This window comes from Fusarium coffeatum (assembly GCF_003316985.1).
Source record: "Fusarium coffeatum strain FIESC_28 chromosome Unknown BRIP53273_contig_132, whole genome shotgun sequence".
In the NCBI taxonomy this organism is placed as follows: Eukaryota; Fungi; Ascomycota; class Sordariomycetes; order Hypocreales; family Nectriaceae; genus Fusarium; species Fusarium coffeatum.
The window spans coordinates 138,307-162,452 of record NW_022157925.1 but is presented as its reverse complement, the minus strand read 5'-3'; the positions used below and the strand labels follow the sequence as shown (position 1 = coordinate 162,452).

General features: G+C 49.8%; 7 protein-coding genes across 7 annotated transcripts; 3 read left to right on the top strand and 4 right to left on the bottom strand.

The window, feature by feature from the left end:
- Window positions 1-2,843: 2,843 nt before the first annotated feature.
- Window positions 2,844-6,200, top strand: FIESC28_06112 (uncharacterized protein; the record flags this gene model as incomplete). Its single annotated transcript, XM_031160257.1, has 2 exons — window positions 2,844-3,473; window positions 3,546-6,200. 2 exons carry the CDS (start codon window positions 2,844-2,846, stop codon window positions 6,198-6,200), a joined length of 3,285 nt encoding a protein of 1,094 aa, XP_031015676.1.
- Window positions 6,201-6,681: 481 nt separating this feature from the next.
- On the bottom strand, window positions 6,682-7,824 carry FIESC28_06111 (uncharacterized protein; the record flags this gene model as incomplete). Its single annotated transcript, XM_031160256.1, has 3 exons — window positions 6,682-6,688; window positions 6,739-7,496; window positions 7,654-7,824. 3 exons carry the CDS (start codon window positions 7,822-7,824, stop codon window positions 6,682-6,684), a joined length of 936 nt encoding a protein of 311 aa, XP_031015675.1.
- A 347-nt stretch (window positions 7,825-8,171) lies between these two features.
- On the top strand, window positions 8,172-9,926 carry FIESC28_06110 (uncharacterized protein; the record flags this gene model as incomplete). The annotated part of the gene is made up of 3 exons (XM_031160255.1): window positions 8,172-8,719; window positions 8,769-9,467; window positions 9,515-9,926. The coding sequence occupies 3 exons, from the start codon at window positions 8,172-8,174 to the stop codon at window positions 9,924-9,926; spliced, it is 1,659 nt and encodes a 552-aa protein (XP_031015674.1).
- Window positions 9,927-10,602: 676 nt separating this feature from the next.
- On the bottom strand, window positions 10,603-12,023 carry FIESC28_06109 (uncharacterized protein; the record flags this gene model as incomplete). Its single annotated transcript, XM_031160254.1, has 4 exons — window positions 10,603-10,925; window positions 10,977-11,801; window positions 11,865-11,934; window positions 11,988-12,023. The coding sequence occupies 4 exons, from the start codon at window positions 12,021-12,023 to the stop codon at window positions 10,603-10,605; spliced, it is 1,254 nt and encodes a 417-aa protein (XP_031015673.1).
- Window positions 12,024-14,022: 1,999 nt separating this feature from the next.
- FIESC28_06108 (uncharacterized protein) lies at window positions 14,023-15,542 on the top strand (the record flags this gene model as incomplete). The annotated part of the gene is made up of 3 exons (XM_031160253.1): window positions 14,023-14,119; window positions 14,200-15,146; window positions 15,198-15,542. 3 exons carry the CDS (start codon window positions 14,023-14,025, stop codon window positions 15,540-15,542), a joined length of 1,389 nt encoding a protein of 462 aa, XP_031015672.1.
- Window positions 15,543-15,873: 331 nt separating this feature from the next.
- Window positions 15,874-18,368, bottom strand: FIESC28_06107 (uncharacterized protein; the record flags this gene model as incomplete). The annotated part of the gene is made up of 2 exons (XM_031160252.1): window positions 15,874-17,839; window positions 17,890-18,368. 2 exons carry the CDS (start codon window positions 18,366-18,368, stop codon window positions 15,874-15,876), a joined length of 2,445 nt encoding a protein of 814 aa, XP_031015671.1.
- Window positions 18,369-20,988: 2,620 nt separating this feature from the next.
- FIESC28_06106 (uncharacterized protein) lies at window positions 20,989-23,339 on the bottom strand (the record flags this gene model as incomplete). Its single annotated transcript, XM_031160251.1, has 5 exons — window positions 20,989-21,091; window positions 21,145-22,703; window positions 22,762-23,037; window positions 23,089-23,186; window positions 23,261-23,339. 5 exons carry the CDS (start codon window positions 23,337-23,339, stop codon window positions 20,989-20,991), a joined length of 2,115 nt encoding a protein of 704 aa, XP_031015670.1.
- Window positions 23,340-24,146: the final 807 nt, after the last annotated feature.

The following is a 24,146-nucleotide window of genomic DNA, read 5'->3' as shown; positions in this document are numbered from 1 at the left end:
ATATATATGTAGATAGTGTGCGATGTATTCAGGGCACTGTTCCGATGAGAAACCGTGTGCAAGGGTTGTTGGGTACTGAATGTAATCTGTAAATGGCAAGGATAAAGTTGCTCTTTTATCTTTGGAGCCAATTCGGAGATTTGAGTCGCGTTGTTTGGCGGTTTGATCGTGCGGTTGATATCAGAGTAGTCGTAGATTTCGGTGGACACGGGCGTGTAAGTGAATAAGTGGGGCTTGTATCAGAGCAGTTGTGCTTGTGCAAGTCACAAAACGAATAATTAAGACTGAACTCGTTGGATATAATATAGTTAACACAGTAAAGGTGCGTGAAAAGTAGGGGCGTCTTTTTGGTCAGCAAAAGCGCACAAAGGGGATATATAGCTAGGTCACAATCGACAGATGTGGCCGAGGGTTTGGGCAGGGGGTCTGGCGACGTCGTGTGGCAGCGGATCCAAAATGGGCTGAGGCTCTCTCGAGAATCGGCCCACGCCGACCCCGCGAAGAAATATGCTTATGCCATCGTGTTGTTAGCAGTACAGACTGTACTGCGCCTGGCTCCGCTCGCTCGCTGGGTATTCGTTATCTTCTTGTTAGCTGGAGACAAGCTGTCTCTGCTTCTGCATTGGCTATGGCCAGACTAGATTTCGAGTAATGCTGTCGCACCATGGAATGGGGAGCATAGCACAGTGCAGTACTGAATAGCTCAGTTGATTGCTGGCTGATGCAGCAAATTCTAGTTCAAGGTAGACTTCAGGGTCAACCTCAACCTCAGACAGCAAAACTATGCTTTGACCCAGTTGGCCATCTTCCGAGGCCGTCAAGGATGCTCCCTGGCATGGAGACAGCCGTTGGATCTGATGCTGACTCTGGATCTCATGCGTTGTCTTGTGTATGCACATAGTATGTTGTTGCTATGTGTGCGCTGTTTTGTTGTGTGTCGTGATGTATCTCGCATTAATGGTGTTGTTTTTCTCTGGTCGTTTCTTTTCCTGCTTTGATTCCATGCCATATCCCTTTGACCCTGTCTGGTATGATTGCTTAAACTGGAAGTGGTGCTGTCCTCTTGTGACGAAACTGGTATCTCGATGACTCTTCTTGATACCTTCGATGGTCGCCTTGCCCTTTCTGTGCAAGATGGAACCCTGGGAACATGGGGAGCGAGGATAGCGGACGATTCCATGCTACGTTGGCGATACTTGGTCATCTTTGGAGTCCATCAATAGCCCATGTCTTACCGCCTACCCACCGATCAGATTGAGACACATGCATAATTGCGGTCGGTACATGCACAAGCTTCTCAGTTTGACTGGAGTGTTTGAGGTGCCTTCTCCAGCAGCTTGGGCAGATTTGCAGGGCCCATCTGGTGTTGAGGGATGATGATGACGCTAACATGGGACCACGAGCTGTGGTTTCCACCTGGAAGTGGAGGGGCGCTAACCCGCACTGTACCATCCATGGATCGCTCCTGCTCCTGCTGCACCTAAAAGTTCCGTCCCATTAACACTCACTAGCCGCATCTTCATCTCCCGCCCGTCATGGTCCAGGAATGGGCATGATAATGATGTTGCTTTAATGGCACCACAAGACACAAGCTTGACAAGCGCTCTCTCTCGCTTCACACTATAGACGAGAACTCTATTTCTTACAATCGGGGCCGATGCGATGCTTTCAGAAGACATCGGGACCTGTAGATCTCGGAAATGCTGTCCATCGATATCAATTGGCTCCTGTCATTCGAGACGGTTGATACCTGGGCTGTTTACTCACACGTTGTTCGCGAAGTCCCGGGACCAGCGCCTCCATGGGCAGATTCCTTCTTCATGTGCTGTCTTGTTAGTGGGCATTGGCGCTTTCCATCTCCGTGAAATCTCTGGAGTACCTGGCAATTATCCATCCTTCAGGATCGGGATCCGAGCACAGGGTCCCTACTATTACCGAGCCGAATGTTCGTTTTCCTTATTTGTGAAGTCGGAGATGGGAAGGGTCTTGCCAGACTGGGTAGACTGGTTGGTTACCTGGACTAACCCAGGCATGGAGGTTAGGTACTATATTTAATGGCTTGTAAACAACCTCAAACCTGGAATGTTTATGCTGACATATGCTACAATTATACCTAGTGATTGAATACCAAAATCTGTTTCGCAAAGTCTTCTATATCTGTAAATGTAGATCCAGACGCGATAGCTCCAGTATCAGATGAGACCGCTGCAACAGTACAGTAGCTGCATAAACTCCACGTTCCCTAGGTACTCAAGACGAGGCTTTTCTTTTTTCTTCCTTCACCGATCGATACCCCATAACGCTCATATCCGTTTTTCTCCACAAGAAGCCACAAAGGACCAGAGAGATCAGCTTGTCTTGTTGCAGAGACATGCTGCAACTCACCGAAAGTGTTATCATCAGATCTCTGCAAATCAACTACTAGGGGGGAGTTTCTATAAATTGCTGTGCTGTATCATGGAGCAAGCCCTTTCGAGTTTGAAGGGTTCAGCTGTGGGCCATAATCCATTCATCTTTTTTGTCTCGCCTAATCATATGAGCCCTGCATGTTCTTCACCACATCTCATTTAGTGTCACCATTAATGTACACCAGATCTTGGTTCTGCTGTAATTGTAAACAACTTACAGCATTACATTAATTAATTAATTGACCGACTTGACCACCTACCTATTTTTGGTTGGCGGTTAGTCGATTCGTCCACTGTCTGAGCCTGTCACTGTACTAAATCAGTACGGGAAGTCTCGACTCAGCACGCACCATCTTTCCTTGAAACACCAAACATGTTATCACCACCATCGCCACTATAGCATAACAGCCCATCTCAGATCCATGCCCCGGCCGCATGGTGCCCCCAGTAATCGGCATCCGCCATCTGCGGCCCCTGACATCACCATCTACCTCAGCCTCGACACCGGCCTCTAGGCCTGTTTCAACCTCGCATCCATTGGCCAAAGCTGATGATGCAGCTCAGGCTCAGGCTTTAGCTATAGCTCATACAGCTATTGCTACTACTGCTGCTGCAATCCCTCAAACATACCGTCATATTGGTCACCCACTACGTTATGGCTTCTCAATCCGTCCATTCCTACCGGTGCCATCTCCCCATCGTCCCCTCCAAATCAGGGGCAAAAAGACCACCACTACCTTCCAGCTGTCTGATTTGCCCCAGGGTCTAATTCAGCCGAAGCCCGTATCACCTCTTCCAACGTCATCAAAGGCTTCGTCTCCCCACGATGAGACCACAGAGCCTATGCCGCAGCCGCTCCCGCTGCCGTCTTTGCCCCAGGATCCTCCCGCCTACCCTACCGTGGTCCTTCAAGCCCGTCAGAACATGCTCAAGTTTGATAACTGTGTGTTGCTGACGAGGGTGGGAGGTTTCTATGAGCTTTACTTCGAGCATGCGGAAGAATATGGGCCCTTGCTCAACATCAAGGTTGCTAGCAAGAAAACAAATGCCGGCTCGGTTTCCATGGTAAGTTCATTGCTACCCGCCGTGCTATCACTGTCATGTCTTGACATCTCACCATCATCGTCCGTCTTGTAGGCCGGGTTTCCTTTTTTTCAACTCGATCGGTTTCTCAAAATTCTTGTTCAAGATCTCAACCGTCATGTTGCCATTGCTGAAGAGTTTCCAAACTCCCCTACGGCAAAAGTCAAGGCCGGTGGGCTGATGCATGATCGTCGAGTCACACGTATTGTTACTCCAGGTACTCTGATAGACGAGAACTTCATGGATCCATACGCAAATAATTATGTGATGGCAGTCTATATTGATCAAAGACTTGGAGCTACAGAAACAAATAATAACATCGGCCGAGTGCCGACTCCTGATGCAGGGTCTGTGGACCACAAATCCGCATCCGAACCTAGATCAGCCCATACAGTACCGTCAGCTGTTGGTGTTGGCCGAGATGTCGGGCAGCCTCAGGGGTCTCAAGACGCCATGCCACTCGGCCTGGCATGGCTCGATCTTTCAACCGGCCATTTCTGTACCCAGCAAGCCAATCTTGCATCCTTACCTGCGATCCTATCCCGACTATCTCCGCGCGAACTTCTCTTGGACCAGGAATTGCAAGCGTTCCCCAATCACGGCATATTTGCTCCTCTCGCTGAGGAGCGTGGAATTATTTCCTACGCACCGCGGCCCCATGACTCCCCCTTACTGGACCCAATCAACTGGGCGCCCATGCTCGAGTCTGCCCTGTCAGAAAGTGAAGTGATTGCTTTCTCTTCTGCTGAGGTACACGCTGCCAGCTTCCTTCTGAGCTATGTCAAGGACCAGCTGCTAGGCATGAGTATAAAATTGCAGCCCCCACAAAGAAACGAAAATGTAGAGGTCATGGCCATCGACAAGAACAGCCTACGTGGCCTTGAGATAAAGCAAACCATTCGTGATGGTGTGTTTCGAGGCAGTCTATTGCATGCCATTCGTCGTACCGTCACAAAGAGTGGTGCTCGCCTTCTCAATGAATGGTTGAGTGCGCCCTCGGCTTCCCTCGAGATCATCACTGGTAGACAAGACCTCGTCGCTCTGTTTATCGACGATGCAAACGTTTGTGATTCTGTAATTATATTGTTGCGGAGGAGTTATGACTCCCAGCGCCTTGTTCAGAAGTTCACTCTTGGTCGTGGTGACGCCGACGACCTCCTGGGTTTGGCCAGTACCATTGACGCAACTAAGGAGATTGTAGACCTGCTGAAGAAGGCCAATATACCATCTCGCAAAGCCAAGTCCCCCTGCTTGACTTCATTGCTCTCCCGAATCAGTATGACCAAGTCGTTGAAGCTTGCTCAACGTATAAGGGATGCAATTGACGAAGATGGAATTGAGTTACAGCATGAAGTAGAGGACTCTGAGACCAGCCAAATGCTAGCTCTTGCCGAAGACGTCGTCAGCAATGAGGGGTCACTGGATGATGCAGCTTCTCTTCCCAAAGGCAAGCGAAAACGGCCCGCCAGTATTCGCGACTATTACGCCGAAGACAACGACGCTTGGATCATGAAACCTGCTGCCAGTCCGACATTGAAACGGCTTCATGCTGACCTAGCAACTCTGGTAGAGGAAAAGATAGCCCTCAACGAAAGCCTACGCGAATCCCTCAACGCCCCCAGTCTGTCCCTCAGATGGACACCCGGACTCGGTCATATCGCTCACATCAAAGGTAAAGACGCTCGGAATCTTGTTGATGTACAAGCTCTTTCATCGAGTCGTTCCACACGATCTTTCCACATCACCGAGTGGACGCATTTAGGGCAGCGACTCGATCAGGTTCGTGCACAAATTCGTACTGAGGAACAAGTCGTTTTCCACTCTCTTCGAGAACATGTCGTTAAGAACATTGTTAACCTACGCCGCAATGCCGCCGTCCTCGACGAACTCGATATCGCAACGTCCTTCGCTAAGCTCGCTCAAGAGCAAAGCCTCGTACGACCCGTTATGAACAACACGACTAGTCACACCATCATGGGAGGGCGGCATCCCACTGTCGAAGGTGGTCTTTTCGAGCAGGGAAGAGGGTTTGTGCGCAATGATTGTTTGGTTGGGTCGTCTAAAGATGGCCGCATTTGGCTTATCACGGGCCCCAACATGGCAGGTAAAAGCACGTTCCTACGGCAAAACGCTCTCATCACGATCTTGGCTCAGATCGGTTGCTACGTGCCTGCATCATACGCAGAGCTGGGTATAGTAGACGCCATATTTAGCCGTGTGGGCTCGGCCGACAATTTGTATCAAGATCAGAGCACCTTCATGGTGGAGATGCTGGAGACGGCAGCTATTCTCAAGCAAGCAACCTCCCGATCATTCGTCATCATGGATGAGATCGGTCGAGGCACGACGCCCGAGGATGGTACAGCTGTCGCCTTCGCATGTCTTCATCACCTGGCAACAGTCAATCAATGCCGCACTTTGTTTGCAACACACTTCCATTCTGTGGCAGACTTGGCCGCAGCCGAGGGATTGTGCTCGACAGAGGCGGGCATCGTTCAGACATACTGCACCGACGTAGTGGAGGATGACCAAGGAGGTTTCTTCTACAATCACAAACTACAGAAAGGCATTAACAGACAAAGCCACGCATTGAAAGTTGCGAAACTGGCTGGACTGCCAGACAAAGCTATTGGCACAGCAAGACGGGTATTACACAATGACGCTCCTGAGCCAAACGGATCAGGTGAAGTCAGAGCAGGCCAGGATTAGATGATTTGGAAAGAGACACAACACAAGGCGAAGAATACAACATCTAGGATTGAGATATCTTAAAAAGTTTATAGAAACCTATAATCAATGACTGTTAGCTTTCATGATCTGAAAACAGCTTGCAAAAACATGTGATTGAAGATACGTCCGTCATACGGTAATAATGTGTGTGTCAACAGAAAATTCAGGGTTAAAAAGCTCTTGAACAGTTTATATAATCTTTCGGAAAGAATGAAGAGAGAAAAAAAGAGTTTAGCTTGACTAACCTTTTCAGATTGATGATGGCTCGATAGGTAGAATTGTATTAGTCGTTCTGTTAATTTTTGTCACATGCATGATGAGGCGTTCAAATATTTGTAACCGTCGCGACAGATTCAATTGTCCAGCAGACGATCTATGTACCCCATTTCTAAGATCCATAAGTCGTAAACCCAACCAAAGTCCTGGAAGGCGGTCGTACATCGTTAGGATGTGGCTACATTTAGTCGCTGCATGATTGTTAGTTTCGTCAATATCACCGTGGAGTGGGTTCACATACAAAAGACCGCCGAAGCCCTCATCATCCTCCTCCTCCTCGGACTCATCCTTCTTCTCCTCCTCAGCAGGGGCAGCAGCACCGCCGGAAGCGGCAGCGGCGGGAGCAGATGAGGCGTAAGCATCGGGGTTGGCGATGCGGTCCTTGAGCTGCTCAATCTCGGGCCAGCTGACCTCGGTCATGATGGCAACAGCAAGAACCTTCTTGTAGCTGTTGACAACAGAGTGGAGGACGGAAGGCAGGGTAGGGAAGTTCAGGGCCAGAGAGATGGTGGCAATGGTGGTGATAGCCTGAGACAGGGTCTTGAGGAGCTGCTCCTCACCAACGTCGAGAACGCTGGGGGGGAAGGTCTGGCCCTGGTCGTAGACCTGAGAGATACCCATACCGTAGGTGAAGGGAGAGATGTTGAGCATGTTGAGCAGGGTGGCCTCGGAGGGACCGACCTTGGAGCCGGCCTCAACGAGCTTGAGATCAGTGGTGATTTCAATGGTACCACGGGCAATCTTGGTGGGGACACCGAGAGCCTGGAAGAAAGAGGTCTTTCCGGGCTCCATTCCGGTGTTTCCAGCAGGGACCCAGACGTCGGCGGGAGCGAGAGCACCAGCACGAGCGGGAGCAGCGACCTTGTTGGCGAGGATAACGTCACGAACCTCCTTGAGGTCCTCGTTGGTGAAAACGAAACCGACGTTACCCTTGACGTGGGGAAGGAGACGCTCGTACTCGGGGGAGTCGGCGACGAAGGTCTTCAGAGCACGGCGAACCTGAATTTCATCATGTTAGCAATTTTCCTATCAAGTTGGTCCTCGAAAAGATCCATTCTGCGAGGGGTCAAGGACACAGCGGAAGGACACAGATGGGGATAAGTAATATCTGGTGTAAACCCTTCCGTTGTCTTCCTCGGCCTCGAATGGCACGTACCATAGTGTTCTTGCCCATCAGGACAACACCCTTGTTGCGGAGGGCATGTCGGATCTCGTGCATCTGCTGAGAGCTGACATTGTCGATCTCAACGATGAAGATGGAGCTGTACTCCTCGAGCAAGCCCTTGAGCTTGTCGAAGTAAAGCGACTTGTTGGTCTTGGCCCCCATATCTTCTTATTGGAGTGAAGGCAGGTTGTTTAAGGCCAAGGGGTATCGTTATGGAATTTGGGGTAATGAAGTTGTTGATGGAAGCAAAAGCTCGATTTTGCGGGCAACTTTGAGAAAATGTGTGCTTCCTGCCTTTTTCGCTTAGGGCTCTGTTGAGCTAAGCCTGATTTGGACTGATGTGGGGTACATCCTATCGATAGGAAGATACATTGTAGATGTACCTTTTTTTCAAGGCGCATCGCATCAAGTGGAACTTAATAAAGAGTCTGTTGGAGATACGATTCGACATCATATCTCATACGTCTTGTTGGCAGACACTCAATTCGCTGACAGTGTGATCGCCTACCATGAAGATCCCCTATAATGTTGTCCACGTCAGTGGGGACGTTCTTTATGCTGCTCGAGGCGGCAAGATTCACTCATACAGCCTTCAAGATGGATCTCACCTTTCAACATGGAAGCATCCCGACGTCGACAAAGTAGATGCTGCAGTGAAGGCTATCTCAGGCGAGGTCTCAAGCGAGAAACTTGCGAGTCAAGATCCTGTTGGTGCGGAGGGTGATGGCGATGATGATGGTCCACCAGCCAAGCGACAAAAGACTGAAGAGCCAAAGGATGAGACAACACCTGCCGATCCAAATGTTCAAGAGGATAAGAAAAACACCGAGGAGTTGAAGGCTGAAGGCAAGAAGAAGGGAGGAAAGAAGAGCAAGGACAGGCGCAATCAGCAGCGACCGAAAGAGCACAATATCTCACGAGTTCCCGACCGCCCAGTCGTCACTCATCTGACCAGTACCCCTGATGGCTCTCATGTTCTAGCTATCACTGGACATGACAAGGCGATCTGGGTCTTTGAATGTGATGAGAGGGGCTCTCTCAAGGAACTCAGCAAACGGTAAGCTCCTTTGAAGGAAAGCATGTCTCTTATACTGACCCTCATTAAGAACCCTGCCCAAGCGTCCTAGTGATGTAGTCATCGGTCCAGACTCGCAAATTGTAGTTGCCGACAAATTTGGAGATGTCTACTCTCTTCCTCTTCTCTACGATCCTACCGCTGAGAATGTCACTCGATCTTCAACCGCCGCGTTAGCTAGGCCTGCGTATAAGCCATCGGCTAATACCACAACTGTTCACTCGAAGCGCAACTTGCGAGCTCTTCAAGAACAGCAACGTCATATGGAGCTTGCTACACGGACCAAAAATGAGAATGGTTCCAAGTCCGATGGACCAGACTTCGAGATTACCCTTCTGCTTGGCCACGTCTCCATGCTCACTGCCGTTGCGATCGGTGAGAGCGAAGGGCGACATTATATCTTGACCGCTGACCGTGACGAACATATCCGAGTGTCAAGATACATTCCCCAGGCTTATGTCATTGAGGGTTTCTGCTTTGGTCACACGGAGTTCATCAGCGCCATGACCATCCTCTCATCGCGTGGTAATGTCCTTGTATCGGGCGGTGGTGATGAGGATTTGTTTGTCTGGGATTGGAAAGCGAATAAGCTTTTGTCACAAATTAGCGTCTTATCCTTGGCCCAAAAGATCTTGCCAGACACCACCAAGGTGGCTATCACTGGTCTCTACAACTTGGTGTACCCCCATGAAGGCTCTGATCTTATCTACATTCTTGCCATATGCCAAGAGTAAGTTTTGCGGTTCCGTCTATAAGAATTGTACTAACTTCACCCAGTATCCCCGCCATCTTCTCCTGGCAACTCACAGAGGATAACACCCTCCACCGCCCTGCCATCATTCAACTTCCTGGCAAGCCCCTTGGCATCTCTGTCAAGCCTGCTACCGGTGATGAGCCTCCTAAGATCATTACTGCTATCGACCCCAATGATTCCACTCAAGCAAAGAGCTTGGCAATCTACTCGCTCACCATGACTGACGAGAAGCTCGCCACAAGTACAACAGCTTTGGTAAGCGACGACGATATCGAGAATGTCGAGCTTGATGTAGATGAGAAGGTCGTGAGGAGTCTCTTGTACAACACTGAGAGTCTACGAAAACAACCGACGGAACGTGAAGAGGAAAGGGGCGAAGAGCAGGTGCCTGAAGATCAAGTGATGGGGGAGTCGGAGGTTGTTGAGGGGCAGTAAAACATATCAAAATCAAAGGCTAGGACAAAAGGTCAACGTATAATATATAAATACGCATCAACAAAAGCTATAATAAACATTGTTAAATAACCTTGCAGCAGACTTCATCAAGGTTGTAAGAAGCGCAAGCTCTTAAAGCCTTTTAACACCACATACAGCTTGATATTAATACCGTTCATCCTGTTTACTATCCTGACGCCAGGTGACTTCTGTCCGGATTCCGTCAAGTAACTTTTGCAAGTTATCTACCATCACAGAACCAATACGCTATTCGGAATCAAGAGTAACAAACAAATCATCATGTTCATGGTCTACGTCTGCTACTACCAAATTCATTTGAATCGTCTAATGACCTCGAAACGCCTCCCAATCCAGATCGAATGTTCCACCACTGATTTCAACGTGATTCATCAGTGTCTAGATGCCCACTCAACTGCACCTCTTCCCCTTGCACCACGCTTACAACTGCCAACAGAAAACCATATCCTCCGCTAATTTTGGTATCATTAAATGATTAGACGACTTTGCCGGCACCGGCGAACGTCTAGCCTCAGCTGCACATGCCCAGTCAGGTCCGTGGACCTTGAACATATCTAAACATACACGCAGCTGACGCCGTCATGGCATTGTATATTCTTCGTTGTACCCATGATGGGATTCCTCCACCACTGAAAATTTACTGCGAAGCGCACTGCACGCGCTCACCGCCAGGGTGGCCATCCTCATCATCCTCGTCCATCATGCCATCAGAGCCACCGAAGACTCTGCTTTGGGATGAGTTGTCCAGATCCTCGAGGCTGGCGGGCTCGGACATGGCATCTCCAGGAGGAATGTTCTGGACAGCAGGGGCGGGGAGGACCTTTCGGAGGGTCTCGAAAACCTCGGGATCTTCGGTCCAGTTCTTTTCGGGGAACTTGACGTTGAACTTGATATACATGTTGCCGAAATCGTGGTGTCTGGGGGAGGGCATACCCTGGCCGCGAACCATCTTGACAGCGTCTGAAACAAGTTAGTCAGTGTAAAGTTGAATTATGCACGAGGGATACATACCTTGAGAAATGGCCTCACCAGGGAGGATTTCGATGGCGAGCCATCGGTCGTCGAGGTGCTCGATGTAGATGGTGCCACCAGCCAAAGCTGTCACGAGCTCAATATCGCAGTTGTAAAGGAGATCATCCTCTCGGCGGGTGAAGCGAGGATGAGGCTTCTGCTCGATTTCGAAAACGACGTCGCCGGCTTGAACACCAGGTGCTTGGTCACCCTCGCCTCGGAACTCGACCTTGGTGCCACTGCGGACACCCTTGTCAACGTGGACGTGGAGGACCTTACGGTCAACGGTGGTCTTCTTTCCATTGCACTGCTTGCAGCGGTCCTTCTCCTTGATGCTCTCACCCTCTCCGTTACAGTCGGGGCAGACAGTCTGGAAGCGCTGGATCATGGGGCCCATCTGGCGCATCATGGTCTTCATACCGTGGCCATCACAGCCAGCACATCGCTTGACAGCACCCTCCTTTCCACCGACGCCTTCGCACTTCGGGCAGATGATTGACCGTTGAAGAGCAAGCTTAGAGATCTTACCACGGTAGATGTCTTCAAGGGATACTTTGTGGGTGTGGTGAATGGTCCGGGCCTTGGGAGGGCCGCGGTTCATGCCGCCGCCGCCAAACATACCTCCCATGCCACCGAAGCCACCACCTCCGAAGAATTGAGCGAACAAGTCCTCGGCGGCCATGCCACCACCACCAGCACCTCCCTCGAGACCGGCCTCACCATATTGATCGTAAATCTGTCGCTTCTGGGAGTCGGAGAGAATTTCGTAGGCATGAGAGATCTCCTTGAACTTTTCCTCGGCATCGGGGTTGTGTGCGTTCTTGTCTGCGTTGTGTTAGATACGGGAAAGCGAAGATAGATCATCGAGGCTGGGGAATATGAACATACCAGGGTGGTACTTGAGGGCTCCAACCTTGTAAGCCTTCTTTAGCTCCTGCTCAGTGGCAGTAGGAGAGACCTGGATAAATGGTTTAGCAAAATTCAAACGATGCGACAGTCGGGAGGACATACACCTAGTGTGTCGTAGTACTTGGTTTCCTTGACCATTTTGACGGTTTTTGGGTTGTTTTTCTATAGTGTGGTGCAGAAGATAAGGTAGGAGGTGAGGACTCTGTTTGAAGTATTAGTAACCCTTAGATAAAGCAAACAAGACGCAAATTTATTCACGCGCGCACGACTACAACGACTGGATGAAAAGTATGCGATGATGTATGACAACCTCGTATACTTTAGGAACCAGCGAAGGAGGAGGAGGATATTTTATATTCGTACCTTGTCCTGAAGAGCGTATCTCGAGTATCCGACGGCGGGGCTACGCTGCGGCGAATGCTCTCTAAAAATCGAATAAGTGGAGGGGAAGAGAAACGGTCGATAACGTCGCTCGGGGGTTCGCAGACGGAAGAGAAGGGGGAAAAGGATATTCCCACACGATAAGAGGCGAAGAAGATTGAAAAGAAGAAATGTCTCAGAAACAAACAACTTCAAGTCAAGTCGAGTTTAGGCGTAGGGGATTTGTTTTTGAACAGACGGGTTTTTGAGAAGGAAAGGGAGGCTGCAGCACAAAGCCGAGTTAGGTGCGCCTCATGGAACTGTGTGGAAGAATGTCGATTCTGTGGCGGTGCTGATAATGCACGACCTGGTGTTTAGTGCAAGGGATTTGGTGCATGGGGGGAGTCAGGCTTCAGTTGAAAAAGCCTGTGACGCAGCATGGGACCGGTTGAAACTGTCGGTAATTGTTTCTTCTTTTCCCTGTTTCTTTCCTTTCCACTGCTTCTCGACTCATTTGGCTTTTTCCAGGTGTTTCTACTCACATCACAGCTTATTCCAGAGCCTCAGTAAGCCCAACCGCTTACACCAAAGGCGTCATGACGAGGCTATGCATGTACCTCACTAACAGCCTGAGACCACTTCCCCTGTAAGGCAGCCGCAACACCCCCCGGGAGGGGACCCCGAATAAATCCCATCCCCCCTCCAAATGGTCCCTGCGGCTACGACAGTGGCCAAGGTCCAAGGTCCAAGTGCCACCCTAGGCCTTCGATTTTTTTCTTCTCTCCAGCCGCAGGGTCCGATTTAGGACCCCACAAAACCCGATGCCGTTGCCCGGGTTTGTCTTTTAACTGATTCGTTAACTTTTCGCCTCCTCAAAAAAAGATTGTCCCCTGTCCCCATCAACCACTCAAGCTGAATATGACTCGGGTTACCGTACGTATTTTCAGTTTTGAGATATACTCTCTACCGACTAACAGAAACGTTTCCACGTCTCCAGGTCAAAAATAAAGTGTCTATACATAGTCCCAATTCGTTGCTTCATTAAGTCGATATTTCGCTAGGTCAACAAGATCTAGGGTATCCTGATGGTTACCTATCTTGCACAACAAACAAGTTTCTAGATAAGACAAAATCAAGACGGAAAGGCAGTGGATGTAACAGCTGCTTCAAATTCAGTCTTGGTTAAATTCAATCTCAGCTTTAAAGGTTTCAAGTTATTGCATGCGTCGAGAACTTAGTTCTTGTAGCCGATAACAATCTACGGTTATTCGTACATATCTAGTCTCTCCTGGCTCGGTGGTTAACAGAAGAAATGTCCTCTAAGGCTTAGCCTGCCATAATAAAGTAGTATAAATGCTTCTCTAAATTACCTAGCATAAGATAACTGAACTATTTCGTCTCTTATGCTTACGGTCAATTCTTCTGATGTCCTGCGGCCTGGCTTACACCGAACTGATGGATGAGAATTATTAGAACATGATTGGTCTGATTGGCTTAGAAACCAAAGTTTCTTGATTGCGGCGTAGCCTACAACAAACAACTTGGAACTGGTTTGTCTACACAGTCCTGTGAGCAATCGTTGAAGGATGGATACCACTCTATTCGTCCACAATATCACGATGATCCGTTAGCTCAAATACATTTACTTTTACATTCTGATTGAACCCTATCACTTCATGTAAAACACGCTCTCTTTATGCCATCATTCGTCTGAAAACCCGCTTACATACCTACCCTACCTATCTTATCTCCATGTCCAACCATAAACCTACTCATCATGAGTGAGACTGCCAAGGTCAAGAAAGAGAAAGCGTCAGCCAAACGTAATAGCGAGGCACGTCGTGAACAAAACCGTCTCGCGAGCCGGAATTACCGTGTGTATATCTTTGCTGCTTTGCTTATGGTTGATTGATGACCTTGATCTTGCTGACGCCATCACCTTTCGGAATTATAGGAGAGAAGCGGAAGCAAAAATTAGCTCTATTGAATGAACTGCTTGAGCCAAGCAATGTTGCTACTGATATTACCGATGATGCTCAGACGAATCCCGTGCAGGGACTGAACGGACCGAGTGAGTTGTATGCTACTCAGCTGCAAGAACAATCGTTATCAGGAGCACCTTCCTCTGCAACAACGGCTGGAAGCCAAGATATGAGTGCCTTTGGGAGCGCTGGGCCATATATGTGGGAGGACTCATCCCAAACAACGATACCAACGACTTTCTTTCAACCCATGCCTCCAAACACTCTTCCATTGACCAACCTGGACGATGCTTTCAGTCTTACAAACCAGGATCCATGGGGAGACAACATGTTCGGCTTCTCAATAGACTCTCAGAATGCCTCTAAAATGACTTACATAGACTCGAGGTCAATAGAAGAGGTTTTTGAGAGCAGTCCAGAGTCAGGAGCCAGCCCGGAAACACCACCCAGCGACGATGGCAACGATGAGACCCTCAACAATGTCTTGAGTGGTGTAGAGAATCTTACTTTGGAACAAAAACGCTCTCTTCTTCGACGGCTACAACAAGATACCCAACCTGCAACTCCAAAGCCTCATGTTCCTTGGCACCAGGCAAAACCTCCAACTGCAGGTCAACTACGAGCCATTGAGTTTGCAAAAGCGTTGTACAAAACTGCTCATGCCAGACCAACGCTTCTGCCCACACAATACACGATGGAGACAGGTATCTTTGGGGCAATATTTGCCAATTGTTATGCGCTTGGCATGGCGGGTGTGGACGAGATTCTCGGTGAAGAGGGATGTAGTGTCTTTTCTGTGACGCAGGATGAAGGACATCATCTGTCGCAATTGCCTCTTGTCAAATCCAGGTTTCGAGCATTGTCTCCTGATCTAAGACCGATTGATAAACAACTAACTTTTGGACACCATCCATATGTTGTAAGTTTGCTGGTGCTAATATTTACCTACTTACAATGCTAAGATACTTAGGATGTCATCCCATTCAAGAGTTTCCGAGAGAATCTCATCAGAGCTTTAGAAAATAAACCCTCTATGATTGATGAAGGTATTCTGTGCCACGATATACTTGCTGGCGGCTTCACATGTTGGGGGTCAGGGCGAAATCCACATGGCATGGCTGCAGGTGTACCTTGGGATTCGCGGAGCTGGGAACCGAGTGTCTGGTTCCTGATGAAGTACCGGCACCTGGCCGGTGACTGGGACGGAGAGTTGTGGACAAGTGCGAGATGGTGGCATAACGCTCGTGGGGAGAGGATACAGGCAGCAAAAGTCACAGAGATTGCAAACTCATTCGATGGGGCAGCGAGACGATAGGGATATAGCACCACAAGCGCTTTCATAAACGCCAGTCGAATCTTGTAATATACGAGTAAGGATTTGGTATCACTAAGAATGCCTAGCCAAACAACGCCCGGCATCCAAAAGAACCTGACTGCCGGGCCAGCTCTGAAAAAAATAGATTACAAGAAACCAAGGCACACACAACAGGGCGGTTTTCATCACGCCCGTTCTACACCAAGCATAGTTTCCTCTTTTGTCGTTCGTCAAGCTCAATGAAAAGGCCGTGTCGATGCTCGCTTCGCTTTCTCCAACAGGCTATGCATAATGAAAACAAATAATGCGCACGCAGTCTAAATAGACCTCCTTAGAAGGCGTCCTCGAAAGGACAGTCGACGCTGTCATGGCCGTCGCGTTCGCAAAGGGCGCACCACTTCTCAGGGTCCATGACGCCGCTTTCCTTGCCAGCAACCGGGCCTGACTCCATAGGATTGGGAAGGATCTTGACGGCTGGTGAAGGAGGGTCATCTTTCTTGATTCCCAAGGGTGCAAGAGGCGCAGGGGCATCATCGCCTGTTGGGGGCATGTAAGGCTTGAACCCATTGTTGATGTCCTTGACTGCTTTGCTCTCACTGTTGCTCTTGGCGCCGTCAGGACCAAACATGTTGGTGCAGGTCAGGATATCATGACCGTTAGTCTCACAAATCTCACACCAGAGAGTGCTAGTCTCAGTAGCGTTGGAGTAATCGTCGCTTTCCGGCATGGTATCAAGAGTGCTGACTCGCTTGTGTGTGGGTGCACTGGATCGCTTGATGTTCTCAACCGGACGATTTTCCAATGCCTGTGTCATGACGACAGTATCCCGCGAGTCTCTGAAAGATGACCTGTTGGCTGTTCCACCGTTCTGACGGAGGGAGTCGAGCTCCTTTTCGAGCTCTTCTTCACGGTTGTTCTTCTTATCCAGAATAGACTGAAGCTCAGCCACTTGTCGCTCAAGGTTATCGCGCGCAATCTTGTTGGCCACAACGTCTTCAGCGATCATGGAGCCAGGTCTCTGCTGTGGGGGTTTGGGCTCTCCAGGAATAGAGTCACGGCTTAGGGAATGAATAATAGCTTTGAGACCTCTAATCTCATCATCCTTCTGCTCGAGCTCCTTGGAAGAAACTGTGCTGTCGCCGTTTGCAGGGGGGGTTGAGGCTTTCTCGCGCTCACGGCGCAGTTCCGTCCTTGTTCGTTCAACCTCTCCGCGAAGGAACTCGACTTCACCTCTGGCCTCGGCCTCGCCCCGGCGAGCATCCTCCAAGCCTTCCTCGAGCTCCTGAACAAGCTCCTCTAGTTGCTTAAGCTGAGTGGCCACTGAGTCAACGTCCAGGTTCCGCGACTCAAGCTCTCGAACGTCAGCCATCAGCTCCTCTATCCTCTTCTCATATACCCGCTCCGTCTCGGTACTGGCAAGCTCCAGGGTGTCAATAGTGCTCCTGAAGTCCGCCCGATGAGCGTCAAATTCTGCTGTGAGCATGGCGATCTTGTCGTTCTTCTCCCTCAGCAGCTGGCGCAGCTGCGCCGTATCTTTATTATCCCAACTATTGCGCTGTGCTGCTGGCATATCTGCCGATTCCATAAGACTCTGTAATTCTACCAAGCTGCTCTCCATATCGGCCAGGGCGGCGGACTGCTCCTTGAGCTGTCGGTCCCGATCCTCGATTTGCGATTTCAGATGTTCAATTTCCTCGTCGTTCATGTTGATACGTGACGCCGGTCGGACCTTCATGGCAAACGATGATACGGAACCAGCGCTGCCATTAGTGCCGGTACGCTGCAGTCCCATTGGCGGCACATCCTCATCTACTCCTGAGATCGAGCCCAAAGCTGAGGCGCTGCGTGGTGCAAGACTTGGCTTACGGTCCAGTCGATTAGGCCGCTTGCTTGGGTCCCCTGAAGTGCCGCGGACACTTTGGGCGAAGCGCGACTGTGTCGGGCTTCCAAATCTGGACGGGGTCCTGGCTGGCGTCGTCATGGAGGGCCGCGGTCCGGGTGTCATTTGCATACGGCGGACAGGAGACTCGGGCCGCGGAAGAGAAGCTCTAGTTACACGTTTGCCTTGCGGACTGGGAGCGCGGGCGCCGGGTCCAACAGAAGCGCTGAATTTGGGAAGACCTGGGGTCGGGGGAGTGTAGTTGAGTGAGTTCTGATTGCCGGCTCTAAGACCACCATATGTGCTTGCACTTGGTGTAATGGGAAAGGATGGGATCGGTTCGCCGCTGCGAGGCAGAGCTTTGGCTGCAGGCAAGAAGATTCCAGCACCGGGAATATCGGTAGAAAAGTATGATACGCTTCATAGTGTTAGTCCTGTAGATATGCTTAAGCAACATGGAGTCCTTACCCGTCAACATCGCCGTCGTTTTTTCCCCGACTGGCAAATTCCTCGTCGAGTTCAACGCCAGCAAAAAGACCCTTCTTGCCTTGGACAGGGCCGACAAATCGCACAACGCCATGCATTCCACCGGGGACATCAACAATGTCACCGAGCGCAACATTAACGGCCTGCGAACGGCCTGGGGTCGTAGGAGGCATCATGTCTTCAGTTGGGTCGCTCAGGACAGTTTCAACGGCGTAACTCTCAGAAACATCGGGTATGCTGGCGAGAGAGCTCTGGGTGAGCTGGGCAAAGGAAGCTTTGCGCGGCAGAGGCGGTAGAGGCGGCGCTGCGCGCGAATGTGTAGCGTATGCGTTTTTGAGATTAGGAGTCGATACGATGTTGTGGGATCTCCGTAGAGCGCGGGACGAGCTCTTGGGACGTAATTTTGGAGTGGTTGACCTGGAAGGAAAGGTAGATGTTGTTGTTGATGTTGCAGAAGGCATCTTGGGAGGCGGCGAAGCCCAGTCGGGGCCCTTATTTCGCTGTACTGGGGTTGGTAGCCAAAGTGGGCGTGTCAGGTCTCATTTGTTTACATGGACCCCACGCCGCATATGGTAAGGGGGCAACCGACCTAACCTTTTTGTTCCCGGGGGAGCAACAAGGCACCTGCACTGAACCTCAAGGTCGGGCAGTTAAGTTAGTTACCGGCTTTTATTTTTTTGCTGGGTTCTTTTTTAGTTCCCGCCCGTTCATGTGCCGTTGACTTTTTATTTGGGTTTTTGGGTTTTTGCTTTGGCCTTTTTGTTTTAGCGGCTTCAAAGCACGGTTATTGGGTAGGTATGGTATTGATCAAATGATGATCTGTCGTTCAGGGTACATGTAATACCCGATATCGATGAGGCGGACGAGAGCTGGAGGGCCTTGATCGGAGAAATTTGGTGTCGGAAGAAATGAGATTGACGTTGGGTCGGGTCGGGTCGGGTCTTGTCGCAGGTTGCAGAGGGAGACTCCCGTTAGAATGAGGGAGAGGAGACAGTGGGGATGAAAAGAGATGAGAGGGAGTTAACGAAAGGAAGAGACTAAGATTCTGAATGAAAGAAGAGATGAGGAAGAAAGGGGAGTTGCTATGAATAGATGGAAGTGGATGAAGGTATATAAATCAGATCAAGTGCCGTACGTAGTGTATCGTATCGTATGTAAACAATCGAAAACAGCTCGGCTATGCAGACTATGCAGCTCAGAGTGGAGTGAAGCTATTGATGCAGCTCCTTGCTTGCTTGCTTGCTTGTTATTCTGAAAGAAAGGATAGGTAGTGATGGTGATAGACTTGGTGATTTGTCCAATCCAGGAATAGAGTAAAGAGAAGTAAGACAAGTTCAAACAGAAAAACAGCGATCGTTCTTTTTTTCTTTCCTTCTTTTTATTTGTTTGACCCTCTTCTATAACTGTTCGGTCCCAGTTTTGGTTCGTTGTCACCGCTTCGATGCACCTTTCTCCTCTCTAAACTGGTCTGAGGGGCTTGACCAGGGAACGACGCAGGGGATGATATGATGGCAGGGCGACAGGAAACCGGGGAAGTATGAGCGCAACAAGGATTGATGTCTGGATTCTTCTGTGATTGTCATGAAACCTGATAATATGCCTGCCGTGTGATGAATGAGATGTGACAAGATTATCACTGCTGACTATGGTAAGCAGAAAAAGACAAAGAAACATGGGCCATTGCAGAGGCCGAAGAGAGTAGAAGAATGAGGAGTTGAAAGAAAAAGATCAATTCAAAGGAATAAACCCAAAGCAAACAAGGTCAATCCCTCTCTTCTTAAACGCAAGCCTCAATCCAAACGCTATCATGACTTGCCACAGGAGTCAACCCCTAGTATTCACATACAAAAAAAAGGCGTGGTCAACTCGGTAGATAGTAGTCTAGTTCTTTACAGCTTTATTTTCGCTCATCACCTTTTAGCTCTACAAGCTCTACCTATCCTCATATTCATGGTCACCGTTGTCATGATATCATTTGTTTACATGCAACCAAATCCTCTGTAACCACGGCATCGTCCCGCTGCCATGCATAGGTTCGCGCTGCATCAAGCGTTGGCCTCTTTCCCACCGCCAATGGCAGACCACAAACCTGCGATACCATCTGCAGTATCCGCAATGGCAGGCGTCTTTAGCCCTCATGAGGCGTCCCATTCGCTCCCGCATGCAACCAATACAGCCCAACCCCGCATGGGATTTCCTAATGGATTGGATTATTCTGATATTGGCTTCTCAGGTTGTCATGGACGATTGGAGTTTGACATCAGCCATTCATTACTGTAGCCGCTCTCTCTCGAACCATATTAAGGGTCCTATTACTACTCATCAGCCATTGTACAAATCGATATCTGTATCCGTATATGGATGTTCCGACTTTCCTCTTGCTCGGTATTATTCAGTGGCTCTCCTGCACTCCACCAACATGATGGCTTGCGGTTCTAGCCGCTTTCATCTCCACAATCGTCTACCAAGCATGATACCGCAGAGATCTGATTTCTTATTGCCTGTCGCAATTGATATACAACCAGAGGACCGATATGCCACCATCTTTGCTGTGCCGCCAGTTACGTAAAATACGTGTCTTGGAGCGACGTCCTAGATATAAGACAAACGTAAATTACACCCCACAGTCCATCCGACATTAAAGTACATGCTTCAAGTACATAGAGTAAAAACTTATTATAAGTCAACCACAATTTGTCCAAGCCATGGATGGGCCCTTAAGAGATGATCCATCTGAAAGGCTACAGCAGACCTCAAACAAGGAAAGCTGCAGCATCTTCCACAACAATGTCACAAAATAAGAATATTGCAGATATCCCCATAGCCACGGGTTTCCTATGGTGTGTTTAATTAATCAACAGGAAAGCGCAAGATGCAAATTGCGACAATGCGGATGTGCTTCAACACCAGTAAGACATGCAAAGTTCTCCAATCAAGGACCCAAGTCCTCCTTCGTTCTTCGTCGTTCCCATATACCAGTAATAATAATTATAACAAAAAATGATGCGACGTATTTAATACAGTTCCTTCTCTTCCTCCCTCCTCTCAACGATTGGTTCTGATGAGTCTGTAGAATCGATCCTACTGGGTTCCGTTCACCGGCACGTTGTCGGAGGGGCTAGGTGGCGCAGGCTGCTTTCGGAGTGTCAGGGGGAAAGGGTACTCGTCAGGGTCCTCCTCCTCACTACGAATGTTGTTAGCAAGATCCATATATAGATGTCACCCAGTTTTACTTACGGGAGCTTCCAGGCAACATAGTCCTCCGTGCTCAAACCCTCACGGCCTTCCTGCAGACTGGCAAAGTCGCCGGGTGTCATCATACCAGTGCGATCTCTTGGCGAGCCAGGAACAGAGAATGGTCGAGAAATCTTCTGCTCAACACCAGGGATGAAGTCCTCCTCTTCCTCATCACCAACGAAAGAGTTGGGGTAAGCACGGCGAAGAGCCAGTTGGCGAGCCTTGACATATTCCATACCCATTCGCTTCCAGTCGAGAAGATCACTAAGACGCTCGGTTCGGTTTCGCTGGTTGATGCGCTGACGGCGGCTCTTTCCACAGAAGTCGTACATGAACGAGGTGAGCTGGTTGACTGAGTCGTCAACACCCTTGGTTCGTCGATCCACAATGTAGATACCATAGTCGCTCGAGTTCTCAATAAGCTCTTCCATGTAACATCCGAAACCAGAAAGGTTGGTGGTAATGCTGGGAACACCCATAACGGTGCACTCAGCGGGGGTATAACCCCAGGGCTCATAGTATGAAGAGAAGACTCCGAGATGACAACCTCGGACGAAGTCGTCGTAGTCGAGAGGAAGAACGGGGTTGGCCGAGTTGAGGAACTCGGGGTGGAAGATGACCTTGACACGATCGGTGGGGTGGTTGAAGAGCTGCACACGGCGGATCTGGTTCAGGACGGGGTCCTCGTGATCGTTGAGCATGTTATGGGTGACAATTGGGGGCAGTCCGTGGCGCTTCATAGCAAACAGGCGACGACGAAGCAGAACTCGGTCCTGAGCAGAGATAAGCTCCTTCTCATCGGGAAGAGGGTCACCCTCGTGCCACTTGAGGGAACGCTCAAAGAGACGACGGCCGATGCTCTGCTCAATAACGTGTGTGGTGTCTCGTAGAGACTTGATAACTGCCTGGCCCTTCAGCGCCTCAACAGTGAGCGAGGTGGTTTGAGCAGGCATGATGATGAATGCGACAACTGTGATCTTGCTGCCGGCAGCCTTGAGGCGATGGTTCAGTCGCGCCAAAGACTCGATGAACATGTCAACACCCTTATTTCTGAACTCATAACGGCCAGCGGTGAAGAGATACAGTGTGTTATCCACATCGAAGTCATAGTGGCCATAGAAATGTCCGCGAACAAAGTCGTGGATCTTCTCTTTTGCCTGCTGGTGGAGGTTCTGGAACTCGTGAACAGCAGAGAACTTTGTGACGTTGAGACCGTTGGGAAGGACACCGTCGGGCTTTCGCTTCAACAGATGCTCGGACTCGAACGCTGTGATGTGCGAAACGGTGGTGAAGACATCGCAGGCATGGGCGGCTGCTCGCTCGATACAGTATCTGTGGTAAATACCACGCTTGCCAGCCTCGGCATCGACATCGAACCACTGCAGGTTGTTGTAAAAGTCTACGGAGCCGGCGCAAAGGTATCGGCCGAGAAGAGTGGCGTGTGTGGTAAAGATCGTCGTAACATCGATGCGGCGCTTCTTGCAGAGGGGCAGGGCAACGCCAGCAAGCCACTCGTGGAAGTGAGCAATAACAGCCCGCTTCTTCTCGTGGCAGACAAACTACGGAATTAAAGTTAGCAGATCTGATATGTAAGTGGAAAAGTCAAGGGGTTCTTACCTCACCCAGGAACCAGGCAACAAGATAACCAAAAACGATGGCTTCGTTGGTCTCATCGTCGCCAGGTGGTGAGGGAATGCTGGCAGCTTCCCACAAATCGGACTTCCACTCATCCAGGCGGCCATAGGCGGTCTTGGTGTCAATGAGAATAACCCTAGGAGCTCCCTCAATCAACCAGCGCCCATACACGATGTGGATTCCGCGGTCTCTCATAGACTGTAAAGTAGCAGCGATCTCTGGGCTAGTGGGCTCCATCTCTTCAACCTCGACAGCGGCCTACTGCGGTCAGCATATACAAGTCACCGCAATTCAAGACAACGAGCGTACCGATTGGTGGTTGAGAGGACCGATAAGCGTATAGCGGTCGCCATATTCAGCTGTTGTTACAGGAGCTTTGGATTTGATGACAGAGTAGATACCGCCGACTACATCGTGTTCAGGTTAGCATGTGAAGATTGGCGCGAGACTGCGCAGCGACATTCGTCGCCAATTGACTGACCTCGATGAGCTACTTCAGTAGCAATCTCAAAGAGAAGGTGGTTCTTGATGTCGCGAGTCTGCTCGCCTCCGGAACTCATCTTGACGTGAATTCCCCCTAAAAGATGAGGAGTAGACTGTTGAGGGGGTTTTCGGTGGGCGCGATGATCTGATGAGCGTCGACCAGGGGCTGGTCGCGTAGTAGACGAGAAGATCTAGCGCAGGTCTCTCAAGAGGACAGGAACTGGAGAGAGAAACAGCAGAGAGAAGTGGTATGGAGAAGTAAGAAGAAGCTGTAGCAATGGCCCGCGAAACCAATTGAGAAGTTTTCTCGGGAGTAGCGAGACGTGGCTGGGAGGGATCGGTAGAAGCGAAACGGATGGGATTAAATCGAGATGGTGGTGGTCTCGATGTTGCGTCACTGTGCCGCTGTTGAGCACGAACCTAACCTAAGAGATGGATCTACAGGCAATAGGTGAGCAGGGGGTCTTGCACAGGGAGGGAGGGCTCCATTCGGAGATGGATGGATACGCATGTACGTGCTATGTGCCCATGGGGAGCGGAGTAAAGCACTAACCTAGTAATGATAGCACGATGAATGGATCTCAGGTCCTGGCGGTGGTGATTTGCTAGGTTGGTGTTTTGAACCGTTACACCGAGTGAAGGGGAGAGGATGGAGAAAAGGAGAAAGAGTAAAAAAGTAAAATGGTTTTAAGAGGGAAAGGGTCTCAAGAAGAGGATGGGAAGAAAGCGACCAATGTTGAAGAAAAAATTGTGCACCAAGACGTTGAGTTAAAGGAAGATGGTGTATTGATGTACTCGGCAGGTACCTTGAGCGCTGTTGGCCGTGATATGATCCAGTGTTGATGCCCGCTGCAGTACAGCTTCAGCTCGTACTTTGGCGCACT